This window comes from Megachile rotundata, chromosome 9, assembly GCF_050947335.1.
Source record: "Megachile rotundata isolate GNS110a chromosome 9, iyMegRotu1, whole genome shotgun sequence".
Classification (NCBI taxonomy): domain Eukaryota; kingdom Metazoa; phylum Arthropoda; class Insecta; order Hymenoptera; family Megachilidae; genus Megachile; species Megachile rotundata.
The window spans coordinates 13,618,743-13,640,824 of NC_134991.1; the positions used below are offsets into that span (position 1 = coordinate 13,618,743).

The 22,082-nt window shown below is 35.4% G+C and overlaps 1 protein-coding gene and 1 long non-coding RNA gene across 6 annotated transcripts in view; one reads left to right on the top strand and one right to left on the bottom strand.

Annotated features, from left to right (window-relative positions):
• LOC143265137 (uncharacterized) overlaps window positions 1-13,614 on the bottom strand; it is a 594,179-nt gene extending 580,565 nt beyond the window's left edge. The window contains exons 1-2 of one of the 2 annotated variants that reach the window (XR_013039318.1): window positions 13,482-13,614; window positions 12,911-13,039 (exon numbers count right to left, since the gene is read on the bottom strand). This is a non-coding gene — a long non-coding RNA (uncharacterized LOC143265137). Of the gene's footprint in view, window positions 1-12,910; window positions 13,248-13,481 lie in introns of both variants that reach the window. The other variant, XR_013039317.1, reaches the window with a different exon arrangement.
• Window positions 1-20,817, top strand: part of dpr12 (defective proboscis extension response 12) — a 145,900-nt gene extending 125,083 nt beyond the window's left edge. For 2 of the 4 annotated variants that reach the window (XM_012286537.2, XM_003703743.3), the window contains exons 2-7: window positions 3,894-3,991; window positions 8,486-8,676; window positions 8,799-8,960; window positions 11,593-11,727; window positions 13,560-13,770; window positions 14,652-20,817. In XM_012286537.2, coding sequence (XP_012141927.1) covers window positions 3,916-3,991; window positions 8,486-8,676; window positions 8,799-8,960; window positions 11,593-11,727; window positions 13,560-13,770; window positions 14,652-14,764 — 888 coding nt within the window. In that variant the 5' untranslated portion in view covers window positions 3,894-3,915 and the 3' untranslated portion in view covers window positions 14,765-20,817. Of the gene's footprint in view, window positions 1-3,893; window positions 3,992-8,485; window positions 8,677-8,798; window positions 8,961-11,592; window positions 11,728-13,559; window positions 13,771-13,894; window positions 14,151-14,651 lie in introns of all 4 variants that reach the window. The other 2 variants (XR_013039314.1, XR_013039313.1) reach the window with 2 other exon arrangements.
• Window positions 20,818-22,082: the final 1,265 nt, after the last annotated feature.

The window sequence follows — 22,082 nt, forward strand, 5'->3', positions numbered from 1 at the left end:
TATATTGTAACCCAGCTGCTCTTGTAATATTACATAGCTTCAAAGGTAATGTTTCTTTTTATAGAAACATCATTCCCATTCTTGTTTACATTAGATTTGTACCTGAAATTGTATTTGTACGGCTAGGGGCTATGGAGCCCTAGACGCGATCCTGACTGCACTGTAATAAAGATTTTCATATGGGAGTCATATATCTGAATGGAATAAGCTTATCGTGTACCCTGTAATATTACATAATTTTCTGTTTACATATGTGTATATACGAGCTTATTCTGCATCCTTCATATTACAGGATTACGTAAACACGATATGTCATGCTTATTACGAATACAAATGAGGCTAAAAGTGGAACAAATGTCGATATAGAATACGCGTTGTATTGTTGACTCTAATTGGTTATTTATTATGCGAATACAGTCTTTGGGTCTTTTTTGGTTTGTTGTAATCTTTTGTTTGGGAGAAAAGAATGTAACAAAATTGCTATTAGTGTCGTATGATTCTGTTGAGTGATATGATTCAGTTTGATAATTATAACAGAGATAATTAATGAGCATTCCTTAATTGTTCGGCACATAACAAATCGATCGATTTTCTTGTACTACGGATTCAGGTAATTAATTGTTTGATTTCGTTGAATGCTAATTAACAATTAACGCTTAATCCGTAATTACATTTCCTTTAATTCTGAATGAAATAGTAATTGTTAATGGAATGATTTTGTAATTAAAAATCAGAGCTTTATTTTTAATTACTGCTTGTCAATCTAATTATTGGCAGGTAATTTTAACTGATAGCTTGTCTAACTAATAATTAACTTACGGTCAATAATTGAAAGTTTTTGTAATTAAGATTGTGGATATAATTTTGAATCCTGTGCAACTGGAGATTAAAATTTATATTCTGAAAAAGAATTTTAATCTATTTGGACTGATAATTGGAATCTAATATGTAGTTAAGGATTAATCCAATGTTTCGAACAATGGTGTTTATTTGCAATCTCGCGCTCGGCATGTTAACCTGATTTATTTGATAAATCAAACGATGTTTATGTACTCGATGTTAGCTCAATAGCAGGTTAATACCGAAAGCACATTATCCGTTCAATAAAAGGAAGCTGTTCTGTAATGTTATTATCCTTCAAATATTACAACTTAATTAAAATCCAATTTGTTACTAAAGGATTACATTTCTCCATCAAGAATAACACGAAACTAAACTCTCGTTATTAAGCAATTATAATTAATATTCCTTTCTACTCGCACGAGTTTTAATCGAAAAATGAAATTCAATCATTGACTAAACTCGATCAAATTAAAAATTAAACTTTCATTCTTAGGCAGAAGTTTCAATCAACCATTGAAAGTTAATTGAAGGAGCCTCCGGTTAAAATTAACTTTGATTTGATAAGTTTCACCTGAAACTTATACTTTAACTCTCAATTAAAAAGTCATTCGTTTAACAATTACGTTTCAACTCTCGCAGACATGATTATCGATTATGTAGTTGTTAATTGCATAATTAAAATTTTCAAAATCCTTCACAGATTGTTAAGCTGCAATTTATTATTGTCATATTATTTGTTTATCAAAAATAAAGTCTCATTAATAAAAAAATGTAAAAATATATTTTATTAAAAAATTAATTTAAAAAGATGTATATGTTAATGTTAGATAATTGTATATGTAATAAATATACATTACATGTGTGTTATATGTATGTATTAAATTGATGTACTATACATATGCATATGTGTTAGTATTCTACATATGAACACATATGTATATGTATATGTATTAGTATTTTATTGTATGAACACATATGTATATGTAAAAATGCATATCATTATAAATTATTTAAACTAATTTTCATGAAAAATATTATTTCCAAAGCACCTGATACAAAATTTTGTCACACTAAAGAATCAGCTTAGATCAAACAATTATAACAGCCAGGTAATATATTATAAACGACCTCGCTCTACCATGCCACGTAACCTCCGCAAACTTTGTGCGCACGTTTTAGATCGTTATCCCGTTGTAAAGTAAAATTACGTCCAAGTATATGCAGTATGCATAACCTGTAAAAAAGTTTTGCGATTCTGGAGCTTTGAACGCGTCGTGTACGCTTCTTGAGATATGGTACTGTTTCCGTGCTGGCGTCCTCAAATATACAATGTTGCTTAAACCGTGCTAACTCGAAACCTGCAAGTGTATTTAAAAATTCTGACGCTTTGAGCGCAATGCGATGCAAAAACACTGTTCGCTTTACTTCGCGAAACTGCACTTGTGTATTATACTGTTTTATAATTGTCTCTTGAGAATGGAGACTTTAATTACTGGGATTTGTAATTTGAACATTTTGGGGTACACAGGTTTTGAAATTGAAATTTGTGAATTGATGAAATAGGGAGGTGGTAAGGTACTGAGTGAGTGATTATTATGTTTGTGGAGTAGAGGAGTAAAGTAATACGTTGTTGAATTGTCGAAGTGGTAACGTATTGAGATATCATGTTACCAGAGTATTAAAATACCAATGTACCAAAGTAGCAAATTGCAAGGTCCAATTGTCCAATTCCTCATCTTTCTAATTCTCCAATTGTCAAATTCCCAAATTGTCCAATTCCCTAATTGTCCAATTCCCCAATTGTCCAATTCCACAATTGTCCAATTCCCACATTGTCCAATTCCCCAATTGTCCAATTCCACAATTGTCCAATTCCACAATTTTCTAATTCCCCAATTGTCCGATTCCATAATTGTCCGATTCCATAATTGTCCGATTCCCTAATTCTCCAATTCCCCAATTATCCGATTTCCAAATTGTCTGATTCCACAATTGTCCAATTCCTTAACTTTCCAATTCCACAGTTGTCCAATTCCCCAATTATCCAATTCCACAATTGTCCAATTCCTCAACTTTCCAATTCCCCAATTGTCCAATTCCACAATTGTCCAATTCCCCAATTGTCCGATTCCCTAATTGTCCGATTCCATAATTATTCGATTCCCCAATTCTCCAATTCCCCAATTCTCCGATTTCCAAATTGTCTAATTCCCTAATTCTCCAATTCCCCAATTGTCCGATTCCCAAATTGTCTGATTCCCCAATTGTCCAATTCCACAATTGTCCGATTCCCAAATTGTCCAATTCCCCACTTTCCAAATTAGTAAATTATTACATTACCAAATTACCATCTTACCACCTTACCAAATCACCAACTTCCCTAATTCATAAACTACAAAATTACTAGCCTCTCAAACTACCAATTACCCAACTACCACTCTATCGAACTTCAATATCTCTAAATTTAAATACTCGACAATCTAAGAATTTCGTCACCCAATAAAATACCCGAAACCTCTCTATTTCCAACCGTAAAACCCTAAATTCCCAAACCGTCCTTTCCAAATCAGCTCAAATACTCGATACGGCAATATAACGCAAGGTCCCCCTGTACAACCTACGTTACATCAAAATATCCAATAATTTGATTTCCCTTATACGTGACTCGATACGACAGTAAAGCCTCGCCAAGCAGAAAAAAATATACATAAAGATTCATCGTTTCATGATATTCTTGTTACTTTTTAATATGTAAATCGTTCGAGAGCGGCACGAGTACACGTCGCTTTCAGATCGCTTTTTTTTCACGACCCTTTCAACGATGCCATACGAAAGCAATTTGTTATAAATCAAACGTGTTCCGCGTTTCGAATGCATACAGAACACGTGAAAACAGCGGGAAAATTGTCGTCGGTACAGAGGATGCTTTTTAAGACGTTTTCGAATAAAAGCTCCTGGAAAAATCAGAAACAGGAGACGACAGGATGCATACAAATTCGTGTTTCGTCGACGAGATTCAATGTTACCGAATTTCTTTCATTTTTTTCCAGGAGGACCTGAAACCTCGCAAGGATGCGGGATCGGCTATCGTGGTACATGGTCTTTCTGGTCCTGCCGACAATCCTCCTGGCCAGGTCGCTCGATAAAGGTAAATAATTTTCTCGGGACATTTAACCCGCCCCATCCTGGATACAAGGATTTCCCATCCTGGATATAACGTCTTCAGAACGTAATTGCGTCCGTTTTGCCCGATGTAATTCTACCTTTATTCAAAAAATCATTCTACCTTGGGACAGGATGATCGTAATTGGATTAACCTACGTCCGATGCATTTGTGACTCAGATGGAAATTTCATATTCTGATTTTTGAATGAAGAAATTTTATTTATTGAAGAATTTTGGGAGTTTAGGTTAGTCAAATTTATAAGTGTTAAAATGTGTAGATTTTATAATCCACAAATTTTGATTTCAACAGGTCAAATTCAATGATCAGAAAATTGTGAAATGCAAAAAATTCAAAATCCTTAAATCTCAATATATTTGTTAAATGACTTAAAACAAATTTGTATGATCAAATTACATGTTGATCAATCAGAATTGCCAGTCTTGATATAATTAACCTATATTTTTTCGTTGAGATATATGCTGGAATTTAATTTTCTCAAAATAAATGAAAATGGACCACCACTTTCAAAATAAATCCATATTTAAATCTCATGCAATCTCAAAAATCTCACTGATTCTCAAATCCTCAAATTTTTAAATCTGCAAGTGTCTAAACTTCCAAGTTCCCAAGTCTCCAAATTTCCAAATTCCTAAGTTCCCACATCCGCATATCCCCATATCCCCATTCCACATATCGATATTCCACATATCCTTATTACACATAACCCGTATTCCACATATCCCTATTCCACATAACCCGTATTCCACATATCCCGATTTCACATATCTCTATTCCACATATCCCTATTCCACATATCGATATTCCACATATCCCTATTCCACATATTCCTATTCCACATATCCCTATTCCACATATCGATATTCCATATATCCCTATTCCACATATCGATATTCCACATGTCCCTATTCCACATATCCCTATTACACATATCCCTATTCCACATAACCCGTATTCCACATATCCCTATTCCACATATCCCGATTCCACATATCCCTATTCTACATATCTCTATTCCACATATCCCTATTTCACATATCCCTATTCCACATATCCCTATTCCACATATCCCTATTCCACATATCCCTATTCCACATATCCCTATTCCACATATCCCTATTCCACATAACCCGTATTCCACATATCCCTATTCCACATATCCCTATTCCACATATTTCCAAATCCTTAAATCCCAAATCCTCAAATCCTCAAATCCCAAATCCCTAAATCCCAAAAAACTTGTACATGATATCCACCATCGACCTTACTAAAGAACCCAATAAATCCAGGCCTAACCGCGTTAAAAATCCTAGTTACGAATATCCCTAAAGATTGAAGAGGCCTAGGATAAAAAAGCCGAAAAGCGCGGTAACCTCGCGAAAAGTCCCCTCTAGTATGCACTTGCTCTCCCTGCTGAAAAGTGGCTGTGAATTGGGAATACTTAAAGAGAAAAGAAAAGAATACAATCCTGGCCAACTAACTGGTCGAAGTAAAAGTAGAAGCACCTTTCCTCCCCTCGTAGCCGCTCCCGTGCTTCTTGTCTCGTTGTATAAGGTTTCACATTGTCTCGTGGAAACAAAAGGCAGGTAGCTTATGCCCTGCATTCAAAAGCTCGCAAAGTTCAGTCTCAAGTGCTTGTCTTTTGCCTAGACCCTTCTCTCGCTGCTTCTCTGTTTCTCAATTTTCTTCCCTTTCCATTTACGGATTTCTCTATATTCAACGGGTGCACAACTCCTCCGGTACCTACGTTTCCCGTACTCCCTCGGTTTTCCTTATTCTTCGGTATTCTCTTTGCGGAAGCTAGCCGGTTACTTTCAAATTGCCTTCCTTGTCTCCTTCGACTTGCCCGTTTCTCTTCCGCCGCGTTCAACTTCCTCTCTTTGCCCGTTAAACTTCTTCTTCTTCTGCTTCCTCCTACCCAGCTTCCTCCCTCTTTGATGCCCGTCAACCTAATTAATTAATATTAAGCGGGGAACTGTGTATTTTCTGTTTCCCGTTCGTCTTCCTAACCGAACGGAAGCTTTCACGCGATTCGCGGAAAATTGAACCGTCAGTCTCGAAGTTGCATTAGGGTGGCCTCTTATTTTACGCTTTCGAATTTTTCCTATGCTTCCTTCCCAGATAATCCTCGTAAAATTTTCAACTTTATCGGATAACGATATTCTTTGAAAAATTAAATATACCTCTTTCGAACACAGGGAAAATTTGATAAAGTATCATATTGAATACATTAAAAAATGATATTACGTTCATTAAAATTATCTGATCATTATCAAAATTATACTACATTAATTCAAATTATTTTATCTTAAATTTTTATAAATTATCATATCGAATACATTAAAAATTTAGAATATTACGTTAATTAAAGTTACGTAATCATATTGCATTATCAAAATTATATCACGTTACATTAATTAAAATCATATTACCTTATTGCATTGTTAAAATTCCAGTGTTACGTTATATTGATTAAAATTATATTATTGCATTACATTAATTAAAATTATAGAAAAAATTGTTGATTGAATTTGATTTTAACTAATGCGTGTTTACTTGTCCTCCTTCGAAGTTCGATGCGGAACATAAAGCTTCTTCGAGTTTTCAGAAATCAGTTCTTTTTATGTCCGAGCTTTTATATTGCCTCGATGTATGGACGAGGATCTTTCTGTCCGAGTTCTCAACAACAACCGTAATAAGAAATCAGAAACCATAAAAAAGTTCGAATAACAAAATTAGTAAAGCAATCACGACAGCGAGACCTAATTTCACTCGAATCACTAACTAGTTAATTAAGGTCATATTTTTGCAAATATTATTATGGTTTGTGAGATAAGTTGAGACCAAAGTAACTTTAATAATGTTTAGTAATGTTCTAGGGCAAGCATGATTAAACTAAAATTTTAAAATTTGTGTCATTCGCAAGTTCTGAACCTAAACCATTGTCTACAACAATATCAAATATCCTATAATAATAGAGCTAATAAAAGCAATATCGATAAAAACCGTAATTTTTCTTAATCTCCAACGAAGCATTCAAAGCATCATGTCCAAGCGATATATCAAAATCCGAACATCTGGCAAAGTTACAACGATAAAGTGGAGATATGTACCGCTCCAAGGCAATTTTGCGTTGCTCGCAAGAAAAGATAGTTTTCTCGAACGCGATTCAAGTTTTTTTCGTATCACGCGTGGTATGCGATAAAGTATGAATGTGGGTTAGGATGATTCGAGAACTGTGACCGAGTCAAGAATGTTCTCTTCAAACTTCTTTTACATTTCTCTGGGAACTATGTCTTTTGACCTGACCGTCACGAAATCTTCCCCACTACGCATACGATTTTCATCGAATTTCGTCGAAACTCTGCATAAAACATTCTACGACCCCATGATTTATGGGGACGTAGAAACTTTTCAAACTGTATTTCAATAATTGTTACTGGGGCAATTTTAAGTTAATTTTATGTTATATTATTATTTGAGGATTTGGGGATATTATATGTGGAAGTTGACAGAAATATCTGGGAATCTAAAAACATGGGGATGTAGTTGTTTACTGTGTATATGTAGATTTAAGGATATATTGATTGAGATTATTACATGTATTTATATATTTTACGTGTGTATGAATCTGGGGATATAAGGATGTACAAATACGGGACTCCAGAAGTACAGGAATACGCGGACGCTTGTTCACGTTCGCGAGCAACCGCTAGCTTTCACTACCGCGCTATGATTGGTCCGCGTTTTTGCTTAATAATTCAAAAACAAAGCTTCATACCTCATTTTTGCAAAGACAAATCTTATTCAAAATCACCTCAGCTACCCCCCATTTCAGAGAAAGGGTAGTCTCTAGTTGTGAGACACCCTGTATGATCTGTTGAAATATAGAGACAGAAGTCTAAGAATTAGTGATGTGATGAATGTAACTATCCAGAAGAGACTGTAGAAATCTAAGAATAAGATGTAAGAAATATAAGAATCTATAGAAAATCTAGAAACACATGTAAAGAATAAAGGAATCTAAAAATTTATGAACACAGACAATATAAAAATCTAAAAACACATGTACAGAATAAAGAGCGCTAAAAATATATGAACGTAGACAATACAGAAATCTAGAAATATCCGAATGAATCAATCTAAAAATATAGAAATATATGAAATCTCTATTCGCATAGCTTCTCCAAATTTTTAATCACCAATATTAATACTCGCGAATGAAATGTTTTTGTTCGAAAACCGATATTTGGTCGAAATACCATTGATAATCTCTTACGTCTGAGTCACTATCAAAAATAAAAGCGATATCGATCAGAAATTACCTAGAGAAAGATTCGTATCTTTAGACATTTAGAGAAGTAAAAGCAATTTGAATGAATAGCTCAGAAACCACTGAGAAACAATGGCATTGTCTCGAGCCGAGAGATTCACCTTTCGACTTGTGAATCGTTTCAGACCGACGAGTACCTTACAGCATACCGTCGGACTGGAAGACACTTTGGTTCAGCAATCTGGACGAGTTGCAAAGAGTGAACGATGCGAACGATAACAACACCGTCTCCAACGTCACGGTGCAGTTGGGAGGGACAGCCTTTTTGCATTGCAAAGTTCGCAATTTGGCCGAAAGAACGGTGTCCGACGCCGAGGTAAGAAGCCGCGTTATCGGCATCGTTCGACCGAGAATGGATCGGGTGAAACTGTGCTTTATCACTGACCGAACCCTAACAAGAAAAGCGTTGATCAACGATTTCGACCCGGCTGTTTCCAGATATCCTGGATACGACGACGTGATTTCCACATCCTAACCAGCTCGATGTTCACGTACACGAACGACGAGCGGTTTCAGGTTTTGCATCCAGAGGGATCGGACGATTGGACGCTTCAAATCAAGTACGTTCAAGAGAGAGACAACGGGACCTACGAGTGCCAGGTAATCCGATTAATTGCTACATCGCAAAAAGATTGCGCACCTGATCGTTAAATCGCTTCCAATTCTACCTCTCTTTCGTTTCAATCGTGTCAGCTTGAACACCTAGGTTGAACTGGCCCTTTGTGCTCCAAGGTATTGCTGAACTTTTTAGATTGAAAATTTGGTCCATTCTTTTGAAGTTATTATTAATTTCTGTTTCGCGTATCACATCATATGTATAAAACTTATCACATCACATGTATAAGACTTATCATATGCATGAGACTTATCACAACATATGTATAAGATTTATCACATCATATGTATCATACATTTAGGTAAAAATATCTGTGCACATCATTCTATTAAACAAGACACTTATTAGCAAAGAGCTGACAATTCAATATTTTGCAACAAAGTAGTATGAAATTAATTTATGACCAATGAATATAAATACAGAATTCCCAGAATTGATATAATTGTGCATTCACATATTTGTACAAATTCAGAAAATGCAGCAGCGTATGAAATGCATACAAAGCGACTTCCTAGAACACGCATAATTGTGGACAATTCCACGAGTTTAATTTAACAGAAAATTGTCCAAATTCGCATAAAATGCGCATTTCGCGCAAAGTTCATAATTATGGACAATTTTAAAAGAATACAACATAATCGTTTGACAAAGTAAAATGCATCGCCATAGGCAATTTTACAACAGTTCTGTAACTTGCATATTTATAGACAATTTCACAGGAAAATTACATAAAATGTGTATACTGTGCACTTTTGAAGAATTCATATAAAATATGTATAGGTTTTACAATTTTTGCATATAAAATGCATAATTACACTGTGACATCAATTTTATGAAGAATGTATGATTATAGGCAATTTTATGGCACGGTTTCATGAAATTTTTATTGAAATGCATCATTTTTGGGAATTTATATAGAATGTAGGTAATATTGCAACAGGTTCATATAAAATATATGAGGAATGTTATATAAATTGCATAGCTGTGTAATTATAAAGAATTTTGAAATAATTTCATGTCAAATGCATGTCTAATAATTTTGAAATGATTTCGTGTCACATTTATTGAGAAATTGCAACGACTTTATGTTGGCTGCATATGAGATGCAATTTTACTATTACTGTATATGTAATGTATTTTTTTTGTACATTACAAGAACTTTAAATAAAATGCATAATTGTAAGAAATTTGATATGAAATGTATATATAAACAATTTATATACGAATTGCATATAAAGTGCATAATTATGAAAAATTTTACAACTGCATACAAAATGCATAATCGTTGGTAATTTTACAAAAACTGCATGTAATATGCATAATTACGGTTTTATTAATTTAACAACTTATAAAATGCAGTCTAAGAACTTCACATAAAATATACAATCACATATAATTCATATGTGAAATACATTCCATATGAAATGCATAATTACATATGATTTTACAATGACTTCATACAAAATGTCATTATAGAGAATCTAACAGAAAGTACATATACGATTTGTGCAACTTGATAAAAAAGAGATAAGGAAGTTCACATTGTTCACATGTATCGTGGAAACTAACTTTTGATACCGAGATGCATGCACCCAACGGTATGCATGTACAATTGTTTTAATCGGCCAATTTGAATTATTAATATCTAACCACGGTTCTCGAGTGCACCCACGAAAAGGGGCAAGACGTTTAATGCGGCTGCAATATTTCGTAGTAGAACGCGCTCGAAACCCTTGGAAACGGGTCGATTTTAATGGGAGACCGCACACGAACGGTGCAAGCAATGAGATTCGGTGCACCGGTTTCTCTGGTCTGTATACGCGCGAAAACAAATAAACAGAGGAATCTCTGTAAACTAGCTTCCGGAAGACGAGTTTTAGTGTCCGTTCTAACACATTTCAAAGCCGACCACTTACACTATATAGAATATAGGAACAGATTGCTGCTGTTTGTACCAGGCTGTTTCATACATAAGTAATCGCGAAAGTACGGATTTAGACCAACTCTCGTTATATTGCATGAAATTCTAATTTTTTGAATAAGAAAAAACTTATTTATATATTAAATAATTTTTTATATATAAAAAAGAATATTTGCCAGGTGAACAATTTAAAAACATCTAATCTTGCAAATTTTTTAATTCTGAAAGTCACATGTTTGAAAATTCTAAATTTATAAATTTGAACATTTCTAAATTTACAAATATGAAAATTCCAAATTTGAGAATTTATAAACTCCTAAGCCTAAAAATGTAAATTTGAAAATTTATAAATACCTAAATTATTAAAATCCTGAATTTAAAAATTCCAAAATTCAAAATACCAAAATTTAAAAATTCCAAAATGTAAAAAATCCTAATTTTGAAAATTTAAACATTCCTAAATTGAAGAATTCTTAAATTCTTTAATTTGCAAATCTAAAAGTCCCCAAATCTGGGAAGAACCGAAAAATGCAATATAGCGAGAGTCAGCTGTCCGTCTACCTTACTACCCATAAAGACCATCTGACCACCTGAATTAACTATGCACCTCGATTTAATAAATGTGTATCATCAACCCAAGTATTTTGCACAGCCCACATTTAACATTAACAATATTAAATTATTTGTTTTCACAGATCTCGAGAAGTACAGGGATACTATCACACTTTGTCAATCTAAACATAGTTATACCAGAAGCATTTATATTAGGAAGCGGCGAGCATCACGTCGATGTAGGATCCATTATAAATCTCGTATGCATCATAGAAAAGGTAAGAATCCATTAAAACCGTTGTACATTTACCTCGTGAAAGTAAACAACCATCCCCAAGCGGTTAGTAATGATTAATCCGAGTTGAATTTTTCACGAATCAGATATAAATAACGATCGCAGATAATTCACGACTACATTTAACGCTTCAAACCCTATCAATATTTATGTTGACACTGGAATTTTATAAAAACATTTCTTTAGACCCTGACAATATTTACAATTTTTATTTTCACGAATTATCTTTGAACTGAAAATTAAAGTTCCATGTTTGTCAGGATTCTACAAGTTCTTCACAATTTTTTTCGGTATAAAACTTTCTTAACTACCTCCAAATTGTTTTCGTAAACTTAATAAAATGGATGTTAGGAGTTTGTTCATAGCCACATTTGTCACTGAATAAGAACGCTTTCGCTAAGTTAGTTTTATCCTGTAACCCAGATATTAATACTTTCCATACTTGTATATTTTACTATAACAAAATAACAATAACAAAAATTATAAATAAGCTTCGTATTGAATAACAAAGTAAGAAGATACGTAAATGACTGCGGTACATAATAAGAGTCCCGATTATTTACATCCGTATGAAATAATGGTGTCAGGCGTACACGTCGCGAATACGCGCCGCACTATCCGTGCGCTTAACGAAGGTACACATAGAAACGCACAGCTTGCAGTTCGTGCGAACATTCAATATACGGTCGCGAATGTACAGCGGGAAAAAAACCTCTAGCGAAATAGGCGCAGCTTAGTCACGAATACAAGGAGTGGAAGTGCATTAAAGCGGCATTGCCGGCGTCGCTGCAAACTCGACACTATCGGGAAACGAAAATAAAGGGTGACGTTTTTTTTCGCTCTCTCTCTCCCCGCGGCAGAAAGGACACATCCGAAGCGTCTAATGCATGGCGAGAGAGGAAAATGCTGATCTAATAGGTTTCAAAACCGTGCAATACCAAGAAAATGCACTTAAGAAATTCTTGCGCGCCAAATTGATCGCATTAACTTTGGTAACAATATGGCTTCCGGCGGAACCCGGTTATGAGAAGACACCGGTATTCGTAAATACGTTTACGCCTCGGTTTTAAACCGATTTAATACGCGCGAAAACATCACGCTAGCTCTGACGCTATCGGTGCGATAAACGTCTGTTTGAACAATATAAAAAAAAGGCGTCTACTCACGTTCGACGAACTTCCGTTTAAACTGGCTGACTCTGACGTTCTATTTTCAATTGATCCGTGCTGTACAATTGGCACTGGTATCCATCAGAGGAACACTGGTCACACCGAGCACAAAACATGCGGAAAATACTGCGCACACAACAGAATTTGTTAGTTTGCTCGAACGAACAACCGGCAAACTATCGCGCCAAAACATGTCTGACCAATTAGAACAAAAGTGACGCTACCGTGTTGCACGCCGTGTTGACACCTATCGATCGTTTCGGAAATTAGTCCTGGTTTAACTTGATCACGTTAGGTGGCGAGCAGATTTTACCTACCGAGTTTTTTTACGAATCTGTAATTTTATATTAACTATAATTAACTATATATTTTAAATATGCATGTATTCTAGAAGAAGCAAGTAATTATTTAGACTTCCTACAAATTTGCAGAGATATGTTACTGATCGTTGTAAACCTGCCTCAATGCGAATTGCGCGCGAAACAATGTGTAATGGTGGGGGAAAGAGCTAAACGGTCGTGTACCAATAGAGACGTGTGTCAAGAGAACCCGCGGAATTAATACTTACGTTACAACCTAACAGTAACATTTTCATTTAAATCCGTCTAATTTTCTTGCAGTGAATGGTTGCATTTATCCGTTTCAGAGTCCAACACCGCCGCAGTATGTTTTCTGGTATCATAATAGTCGAATGATAAATTATGACAACACACGGGGCAGCGTAACCGTACACACTGATCCCAGCTCGACTCAAAGTCGGCTGACGATTCGCCATGCGGTGGAATCGGACACAGGCAATTACACGTGCAGCGCCTCAAATACCAAGGCAGCATCCATCTACGTCTTTGTCACAGAAGGTAATCCATAACACTCAATGCTTCGTTATAAAAGAGAAAATCTATCAACAAGTACACACGTTCGATTCTAAAATACAACCCCCGGTGAAAAGTTTTCGATTCAAAAGCATTAAAAGTTCTGCAGGTACAAACTTCCTTACCGCCCGAAAGTAAGGATAAACCGATACCGACGGTATCGATACTTTTACTAATTACTTGTGTCGATATCTACTCGCTACCGAAACAGAAGTATGTACTATTTACTTCTATCGATTCATCCCTACTCGACGGATGCTTTCAATACGATGATAGTCCGCTCGACGTCTACTCGTGTCTATGGCACTCACTTCATTTTGGATGATACGTGAATTAACCAGTTATTAATTAGATATTAATATGAGGTATAAACAGTTCTTTTATATTTATGTGAAAATTTCTTAACGCTACTCGATGCACAGCGCATCTTTATGATTGCGTGTCTGGTGCGTTGCACTTGTATCGATGTATTCGCAACACGTTGCACTTTTAGAGCATTGCAATAGCAGAACAGCGCATTCACAACGCGTTGCATTTTCAGTGCGTTTCGTCAGTGACGCAACAGTGGTTCGTTGCATTCACGGCGCGTTACAGCAGTGACGTATTGTATTTGTGACACACTGTATCAGCAGCGCGTTGTATTAACTGCGCATAATATTATCAGCATGTTATATTAGCAACGTGTTGTATAGCCACGCGTTTAATCGCCAGCCATTACAGACCGCGTTATAATACCCTAAACGTCCAGGGCATCTCGTGGTCATCCCCGTTGTACTCTGTTATTCTCTTCCTCTTGTTATACGCGTTCTGTGTACTTCTCGTACGTTCCCGAATTATTAATCGTGTATGTTTGAAATATGTTTCAGGTGACAAAATGGCAGCCATACAGCGCCGTAAAACATCGGCCGCGGAGAGAAATTTCTGTGAATTGCTAGTACTACTTGTCACCATTGCGATAGGGGCCGTTTTAACGCGATAAGCGTTTCTCTTCGATATGTCCATAATTATTATACCGTTACTTCCGTTTGTGATAGATAGGCTACTATTCTGCGATTTTAACCCTCTATTCACTCTCCTTCTTTCCCTTTGAATGCCTGAACATCGTCATTACCATAAGCGACTTCTTGTTTTCCTTGCGTTCATCGTTCTTTTCCTCATCTTGTTTTCTTTTTATCTTCGACATCCTCCCCTCATCGTATCGTCTCTGTAATTTTTCGTTTCCTTCACCACGTTTTATTGGCTATTTAACATAATTGTTATACCATTTGATATTATTCTCGTTGTAATATTTTCTTTTTCCATTTCATCGCCGAGGTTGCCGCCGGCTGAATTATTTCAACATACGAGATTTTCATGGTAGATTGTTCTACGTGTTCTGGATCCACATCGTTACGTGCGTCTGAAATTGTAGATATACTAGCGATTAATTGTGCAGTTTCTCTCTCTTTCTCTTTCTCTCGCCTTTCTTTCACCTTTCATTCTCCATCCTGCATCTTCAATCGATTTGTGGCCGCGACCGTTACGAACCTAAGGTTAATATGATTTCAACAATATAAATTCACTTTCCACGCGAAAATTATATAAGTTTTTCATATTGCAGGGGAAGTGGCGGTTGCTTATGGATTAGCTGTAATAAAACTGGAGTGCGAAATTAAATATTCAGTGGAAGTTGCTGCTAACAAGTTTGAACTTCCTGAATAATAAGATATTTACTAAAATTAACAGTTGTATAAAGGTCTGATTTAATGTAACAAGAAAACATGTTACTAGGAAATCGACCATGTGTTTGCTGGTAAAATTAAATACCGAATAAACGAATTTAATTCAAATTTACTGCACTTACCTTTCATAATGGAACTACATTTAAATAAACTAAAATTACAAAACAAACTTCCATGTTAGTATTTACATTTTATGTTCCACATAAAAGCTGTAACATCGGTGATATGAAAACAAAAAGCACTTGTTATTTTCGAAAGCACAGCGGTAAATTGAATAAACCAGTTCGACATAATGAAAAGTATTGTGAGACATAAACAATGTCAACAAAACATTCCATACATTTTGTTCTGTAACAATAATGGTGACCGCCATTTCCCCATTCTCTCCTAAACTTAATTTATATAGTGGTCTCTACTGGATAATAAAAATGTTTCAGTTAACCCAAAAATTAAATAAAAAAATATACATTGTTATTCAAATCTACGGTACACTTTTTTTACTAACATTCGTAACTCATTCTGTCGTTCTTTGTCTTCTTTTCAAACGTTTCTCAACCAACGGGGCTCAAAATAATCACTGCCACCTTGTGCCAAAACGACACAAGTTCAATGGAAAATATCATTACAATATCTACTAATTATAATTTATTATAAATTAAATTATAACCAGTACTTGAACAAATAAGTCAGACATTTTATTTAAGTTTACAAGAAATTCAAAATATTAACTTATGTTGCGTCTCGCAAGAAAATGGTTGAGAAACGCAGTTTCAAATTTTTGAAATCTTTTCGAAACCGGCGGCAAATTGTTTCTCGGTAACGACACGTCTTTTAGAAGCAATATCGACATCTGTATGCCATCGGTCGCGTTTACTCTCTTTGAACTAGCAATAAACTTCGAATCAGTTTTGATAGGCGTCAGAATGAGCAACAATTCTATGTCGTGGCAATTTTCCCAAAGTCTTGCTTTCATTCACCGAGGTACAGAGACAGACACAGAACCGTGCGTGAATCAAACTTTGAAATTGATAGCGTTGCCAAGTATCGCTTCGAATTTGCCAAACTTCGCGTATCCTTCGCTAACCCTCGGCCCTACCTTGACTCTCGTATCTTCTCCTATAATTAATCACCACTTAGAAGGTTTCAGTTCCATTTTATCGACTTCGATTCCGAACAGCTTTACCAGTTTCAAGCGTGCAAAACGTCAGATCAATACTCCGCGCATACGCCATTATTATTGTTCGTGAAGACTCGTTTTAAAAAATAAGAAAATTGTCAAGCTTTTTTTCTCGAGTGTTAATTTTTATATACGGATTAATCACTGTGGCGGTTGACTGCTGGAGACTGTTTTGCAATCGCGAAGTGTTCGCTTTATCATTTAGCTTTATATTCGAACATTTACCAAGATTAATTTATATATCACGTTTGATTTGGAATTTTTTAAATTTTCAAATATTTTGCGTTGGATATTTTGGATCTAGAAATTCTGTAATTTAGTCATTTAAAAAATTGATCACTTGGAAGCTTGAAAAATTTAGAAAGTTGAATAGTAGAATTTTTTGAACATATAAGAAAATTTTAAGTTTAGAAATTTAATAATTTGAAAATTACTTGAATATATGAGATCAAAACGAAATTATGTTGAGTAAATAATAAAACAGTTTCAAATAGCTAACCGCCATTGTATGTTAAGTAATAAGAGCCGAGGGTAAATTGTGAACGAAAAAGTTTCATGAATTTTTTTAGCCAACATTTCGTCTGCATTTGTCTCGCGATTATTTTCGAAACACGATACAGAACAACATTACATATCGTAAATAATACATAAATCATTGCTTTCGAATTATTCTGAATTTTGTGATTTAAAAAAAAGATCGCGTTAAACCGAAGAACGAAATGCGGACGAAAAGTTAAAACAGGGATCAAATACCAATTATTGTATCTAGAAACGTAGTTCTCGACTTTGATAAAATCCTGAAATAGCGAAAAAACTGCCAATATATTGTTTCACAGATCGTAATACCTTCAGGACAAGCATTTGATAAGTTTCGATTTTACAATCTTCGAAATAAGCATGCGTTTAGTTGGCGTAATTAGGTGGGGACCAGGGTGGGTTTAGAAGTGGATTAGGATACCTTATATTAAAAATTTAGACTTTTCCATATTTTCTGAGTTCTCAAATCTTTTGAAGGACACATTCAGAAATTATCAAATTTCCAAATTTTTGGATTTCCAACTTTCAAATTTTAATATTTCCTTGAATTCTCAAATTCGCAAGTTTTCAAATTTTTAGAATTCCTAAACTTTCAAATTCCCAAGCTAGCAAGTGTTGAATGTTAAATTCCTAAATTCTCAAATATCAAAATTTCCAAATTCCCAAATTATCAAATTCTTAAAATTGTTGAGTCTCAAAATCCCTAAATTTTCAATCTCCAAATCCCCAAATTATCAAATTCCCAAACTTGTTGAGTCCCCAAATCCCTAAATTTCTAAACCCTCAAATTCCCAAAATTGTTGAGTCCCCAAATCTCTAAATTTCCAAACCCTTAAATTGCCAAAATTGTTGAGTCCCCAAATCCCTAAATTTCCAAACCCTCGAATTCCCAAAATTGTTGAGTCCCCAAATCCCTAAATTTCCAAACCCTCGAATTCCCAAAATTATTGAGTCCCCAAATCCCTAAATTTCCAAACACTTAAATTCTCAAAATTGTTGAGTCCCCAAATCCCTAAATTTCCAAACCCTCGAATTCCCAAAATTGTTGAGACCCCAAACCCCCAAATTATTAAATTCCCAAAACTGTTGAGCCCCAAATCCCCAAATTATCAAACCTCCCCAATTCCTAAATTTTAGAATCACCTCCAAACCTTAAAATTCCCTAATTAATAAGTTCCCAAACTCAACACAAATTTCCCAATTTGTAACCTCCCAATTTCTCAGTCGATCAATTTCCAAAACTCAAAACACCAGCTGTCGTGCAACACCACCATTAAATCTAGAATAGCAGTCCCACCCCAGACAAAAGTCCTACTTACGCCAATGTTACGTTAAAGTAGAAGCTTCGAACATGCGTACAATGTGTTTTTCTTATTACACGTAACAATTCACGTGAAACATAATCGCGTGACACCGGTATCGATTAAAGGAAAACGGTAGACGAACGAGAATAAGAAAAAAGAAAGTATGATAAAAGAAGTCACGACACACCGGCTTATTTCGATCGATTCGCTCGCTTATATTTTCTTTTTTCCTCTTTCTTTATATTGTACATTCATCGCCGCCATTTACGAAACCTTTTTCCGATCTGATTTCACTTCCCCGAAATTTTTGTCGCGTAAATACGCTATCAGACCTAACAGATAGTCAATCGTAGGTATTTAATAATTCACGATTCACGACTTATTAAACGAAGAAAAAGAAGTTAGTCTAATATAAGGAAGAGAAACGATATTGTACGTTAAGAGGATAAAAAGAATTCGAGGAGAAACGTTCTCGATGATCCTCGAGTTTCATCAGCGACGACATACAAGAGAAAGAGAGAGATAAAAATCTATCGGCAATTTGATCTCTTTCAGAATAAGCAACACGTTAAAAAATAGAGACGTAAGATCCGTAGGATAATAGATGATAAGACTTTAATACTCGAAACCAATTCGATCTGCGCGACACGTTTTATGGCGTGTAAGTATATCTCGACATCGATATAGTAATATCTGCCATAGAAAATCTCTGTGTACATCTTTTTGTAACTTAAGTTCGCTGCGAATTCGTTGTTCCTTTAATCGTAGTCGTAACTTTGCGTCGACTCGTAGATTTTAAAAGTTTCGGTGCGTTGCTTGGACGTCCCCCGATCCGCCATTTTAACAATTTTGTGTCCTCACTTCGAACGATTTATTCGCAAGATCCGTTGAAACCGAATTTTAATAAAAATCCACAATTGAAATATCGACTGTTTGGTGTCTGTATTATGCTCTGTCGTATTCTCATCAACCATATAGCGATAAAAGGGAAAGAGAAAGTATATAGAAAGAGAACGGATAAGTATGGAGGATGGAAAGCGAATCTAGAAGTAATTCTTGAACCACGTAGCAATTATATCTTCGTTAAGGTCTCGATGACAATATTTTTTAGTTCCGTAACACAAAAAGAAACTCTGCTACAGAAGCGCGTGTAATTTACACACGTTGGTTGCATGCGTGTAATATATAAGTCTGATTATTATTATAAAGACCAATTACGTCGTTCTAATTATATACTCGTCTATGATCTACTGTTCGTAGATTTACCATCGAAGAAAGATAATAGGCTGCGATGACATATATGCAGGGTCGTATTATTAGGCAAGTTACGAAATAAAGAAAAATACAGAAATCCAAGTGTTTTAAATTTTAAATACTTCTAATTTTCGGTGCTTTATCCTTCAATTTTAAATATGCAATTAAGACTTCATAACGTTTCAAATATGAAAGATAAATTTATCATAATTCGCAAAGGGTATCAAGTATAGAAACTATTTAAACATTCAACATTTCAATGTTTAAATACTTCAAACTCCAGAAGCTTTTGTATTATTCATCCATATATTTATAGCTGTTACCTTCCATACATTAGTTGTACCTTTCATATATTTATTTGTAGCCATATTTTTCATACATCCGTAACTTTTTCACGCATTCTGTTATTTTTATAACAGAAACGAATTTATCATTCAGGATATTAAGCTCGAATGTTACAAATATGTATGAGTTATACCTGTGAACAGGTCCACAAAGTAATGTAATGAGATTTTAGACAACCCTTTACGGCCCTGCGTGTATGTACATTTATCCCTAGCAAGAAGTATCGAAGGGAAAGGAGACTTTAGACGAGACAGATTATCGATCAAACGTTCGTCGTTTAAATTTCTTTGTAATGTGAAGATACAAGAACGTATATACAAGAACAGATATATACGTACAACATGAAACAAAATCGATTCCGCCTATTTGCTTCCCTTCTAATTGGTTATCGCAACGAACACCCCAGTCATCTTTCGAAAGGAGATAACTTGTTTGCGACATTGTCGTGACGTACGTGCGAAATTGGTTTTACTCGATCGTATCAATCAAGCCAAGTAAAGCCGATCAAATTCCAGAGGAGAGACTCTGTTGCAATGTTTCCAGTCGGCTTTACTTCTCTTTTTTGTCATGTTTACCGCTAAAAACAATCCTTCGGAACTGTCCTTGTGATCTGACGAAACACCAAAGGTGAGTTCGTTGAAATAAAAAAAAAAGTCTACACGAATTTCAATAAAGCTGCAGAGTCTTTAGCCGATGCATTCTAGCATTCATTCCGCCCGCGGAGATTATTAATTTTTCAAAGATCCTTGGGTCCCTCGTGTTTCAGTTTGCAAGTGAAAGGAGAAATTATTCGGCGGACACTGGTGTAACGATTTGGGGTGCAAGGGGAGGCGTAGGAGATTTGGGGATTTGGGGATTTGGGGGCTTCGAGATTTGGGGATTTGGGAGCTTGGAAATTTGGAATTTGGGGACTTCGAGATTTGGGGATTTGAGAGTTTGGAAATTTGGGAATTTGGGGGCTTCGACATTTGGGGATTTGGGAGCTTGGAAACTTGGGAATTTGGGGGCTTCGAGATTTGGTAATTTGGGAGCTTGGAAACTTGGGAATTTGGGGGCTTCGAGATTTGGTAATTTGGGAGCTTGGAAACTTGGGAATTTGGGGACTTCGAGATTTGGTAATTTGGGAGCTTGGAAATTTGGGAATTTGGGGCCTTCGAGATTTGGAAATTTGAGAGCTTGGAAATTCGAGAATTTGGGGACTTCGAGAGTTGGAAATTTGAGAGCTTGGAAATTCGAGAATTTGGGGCCTTCGAGATTTGGAAATTTGAGAGCTTGGAAATTCGAGAATTTGGGGACTTCGAGATTTGGAAATTTGAGAGCTTGGAAATTGGAGAAATTGGGGACTTCGAGATTTGGAAATTTGAGAGCTTGGAAATTCTCGAATTTGGGGCCTTCGAGATATGGAAATTTGAGAGCTTGGAAATTCTCGAATTTGGGGCCTTCGAGAGTTGGAAATTTGAGAGCTTGGAAATTGGAGAATTTAGAAACTTTGAGAGCTTGGACATTTGTTACAACAAAAATTTGAAAATTTCCACATTCAAAAATTTGGAGTTAGAGTTCAAATTAAAATTAGATACCATACCTAAAAGCAAGAGTATCAAACGCACCCCAAAATAAAATCCTAGTTACACCAATGTCAGTAGAATACACTGACCTCTTCTGACTATACTTTACCAGAAATGAATTTATAACTATAACGAGTAGGAAGATTTTATATTTATAATTATAATATTATTCCCTTACACCCTCTTTTGGATTCTCCCTTCCTACAGCCCCAACAGGAACGCGTGTCTTCCTGGCTTTGTGAAACCCTGCATTATCCTGCAGGACGAGAAAAGGTGAGCCCATTAGTTCTTCTTTACACGGACACGTAATGTTTAACTTTCAAAGTAATTGCATTAGCGTTGAATTAGCGAATGGGAAGACTGTTCGAAGGAAAGTTTAATGGTACTTTGATCG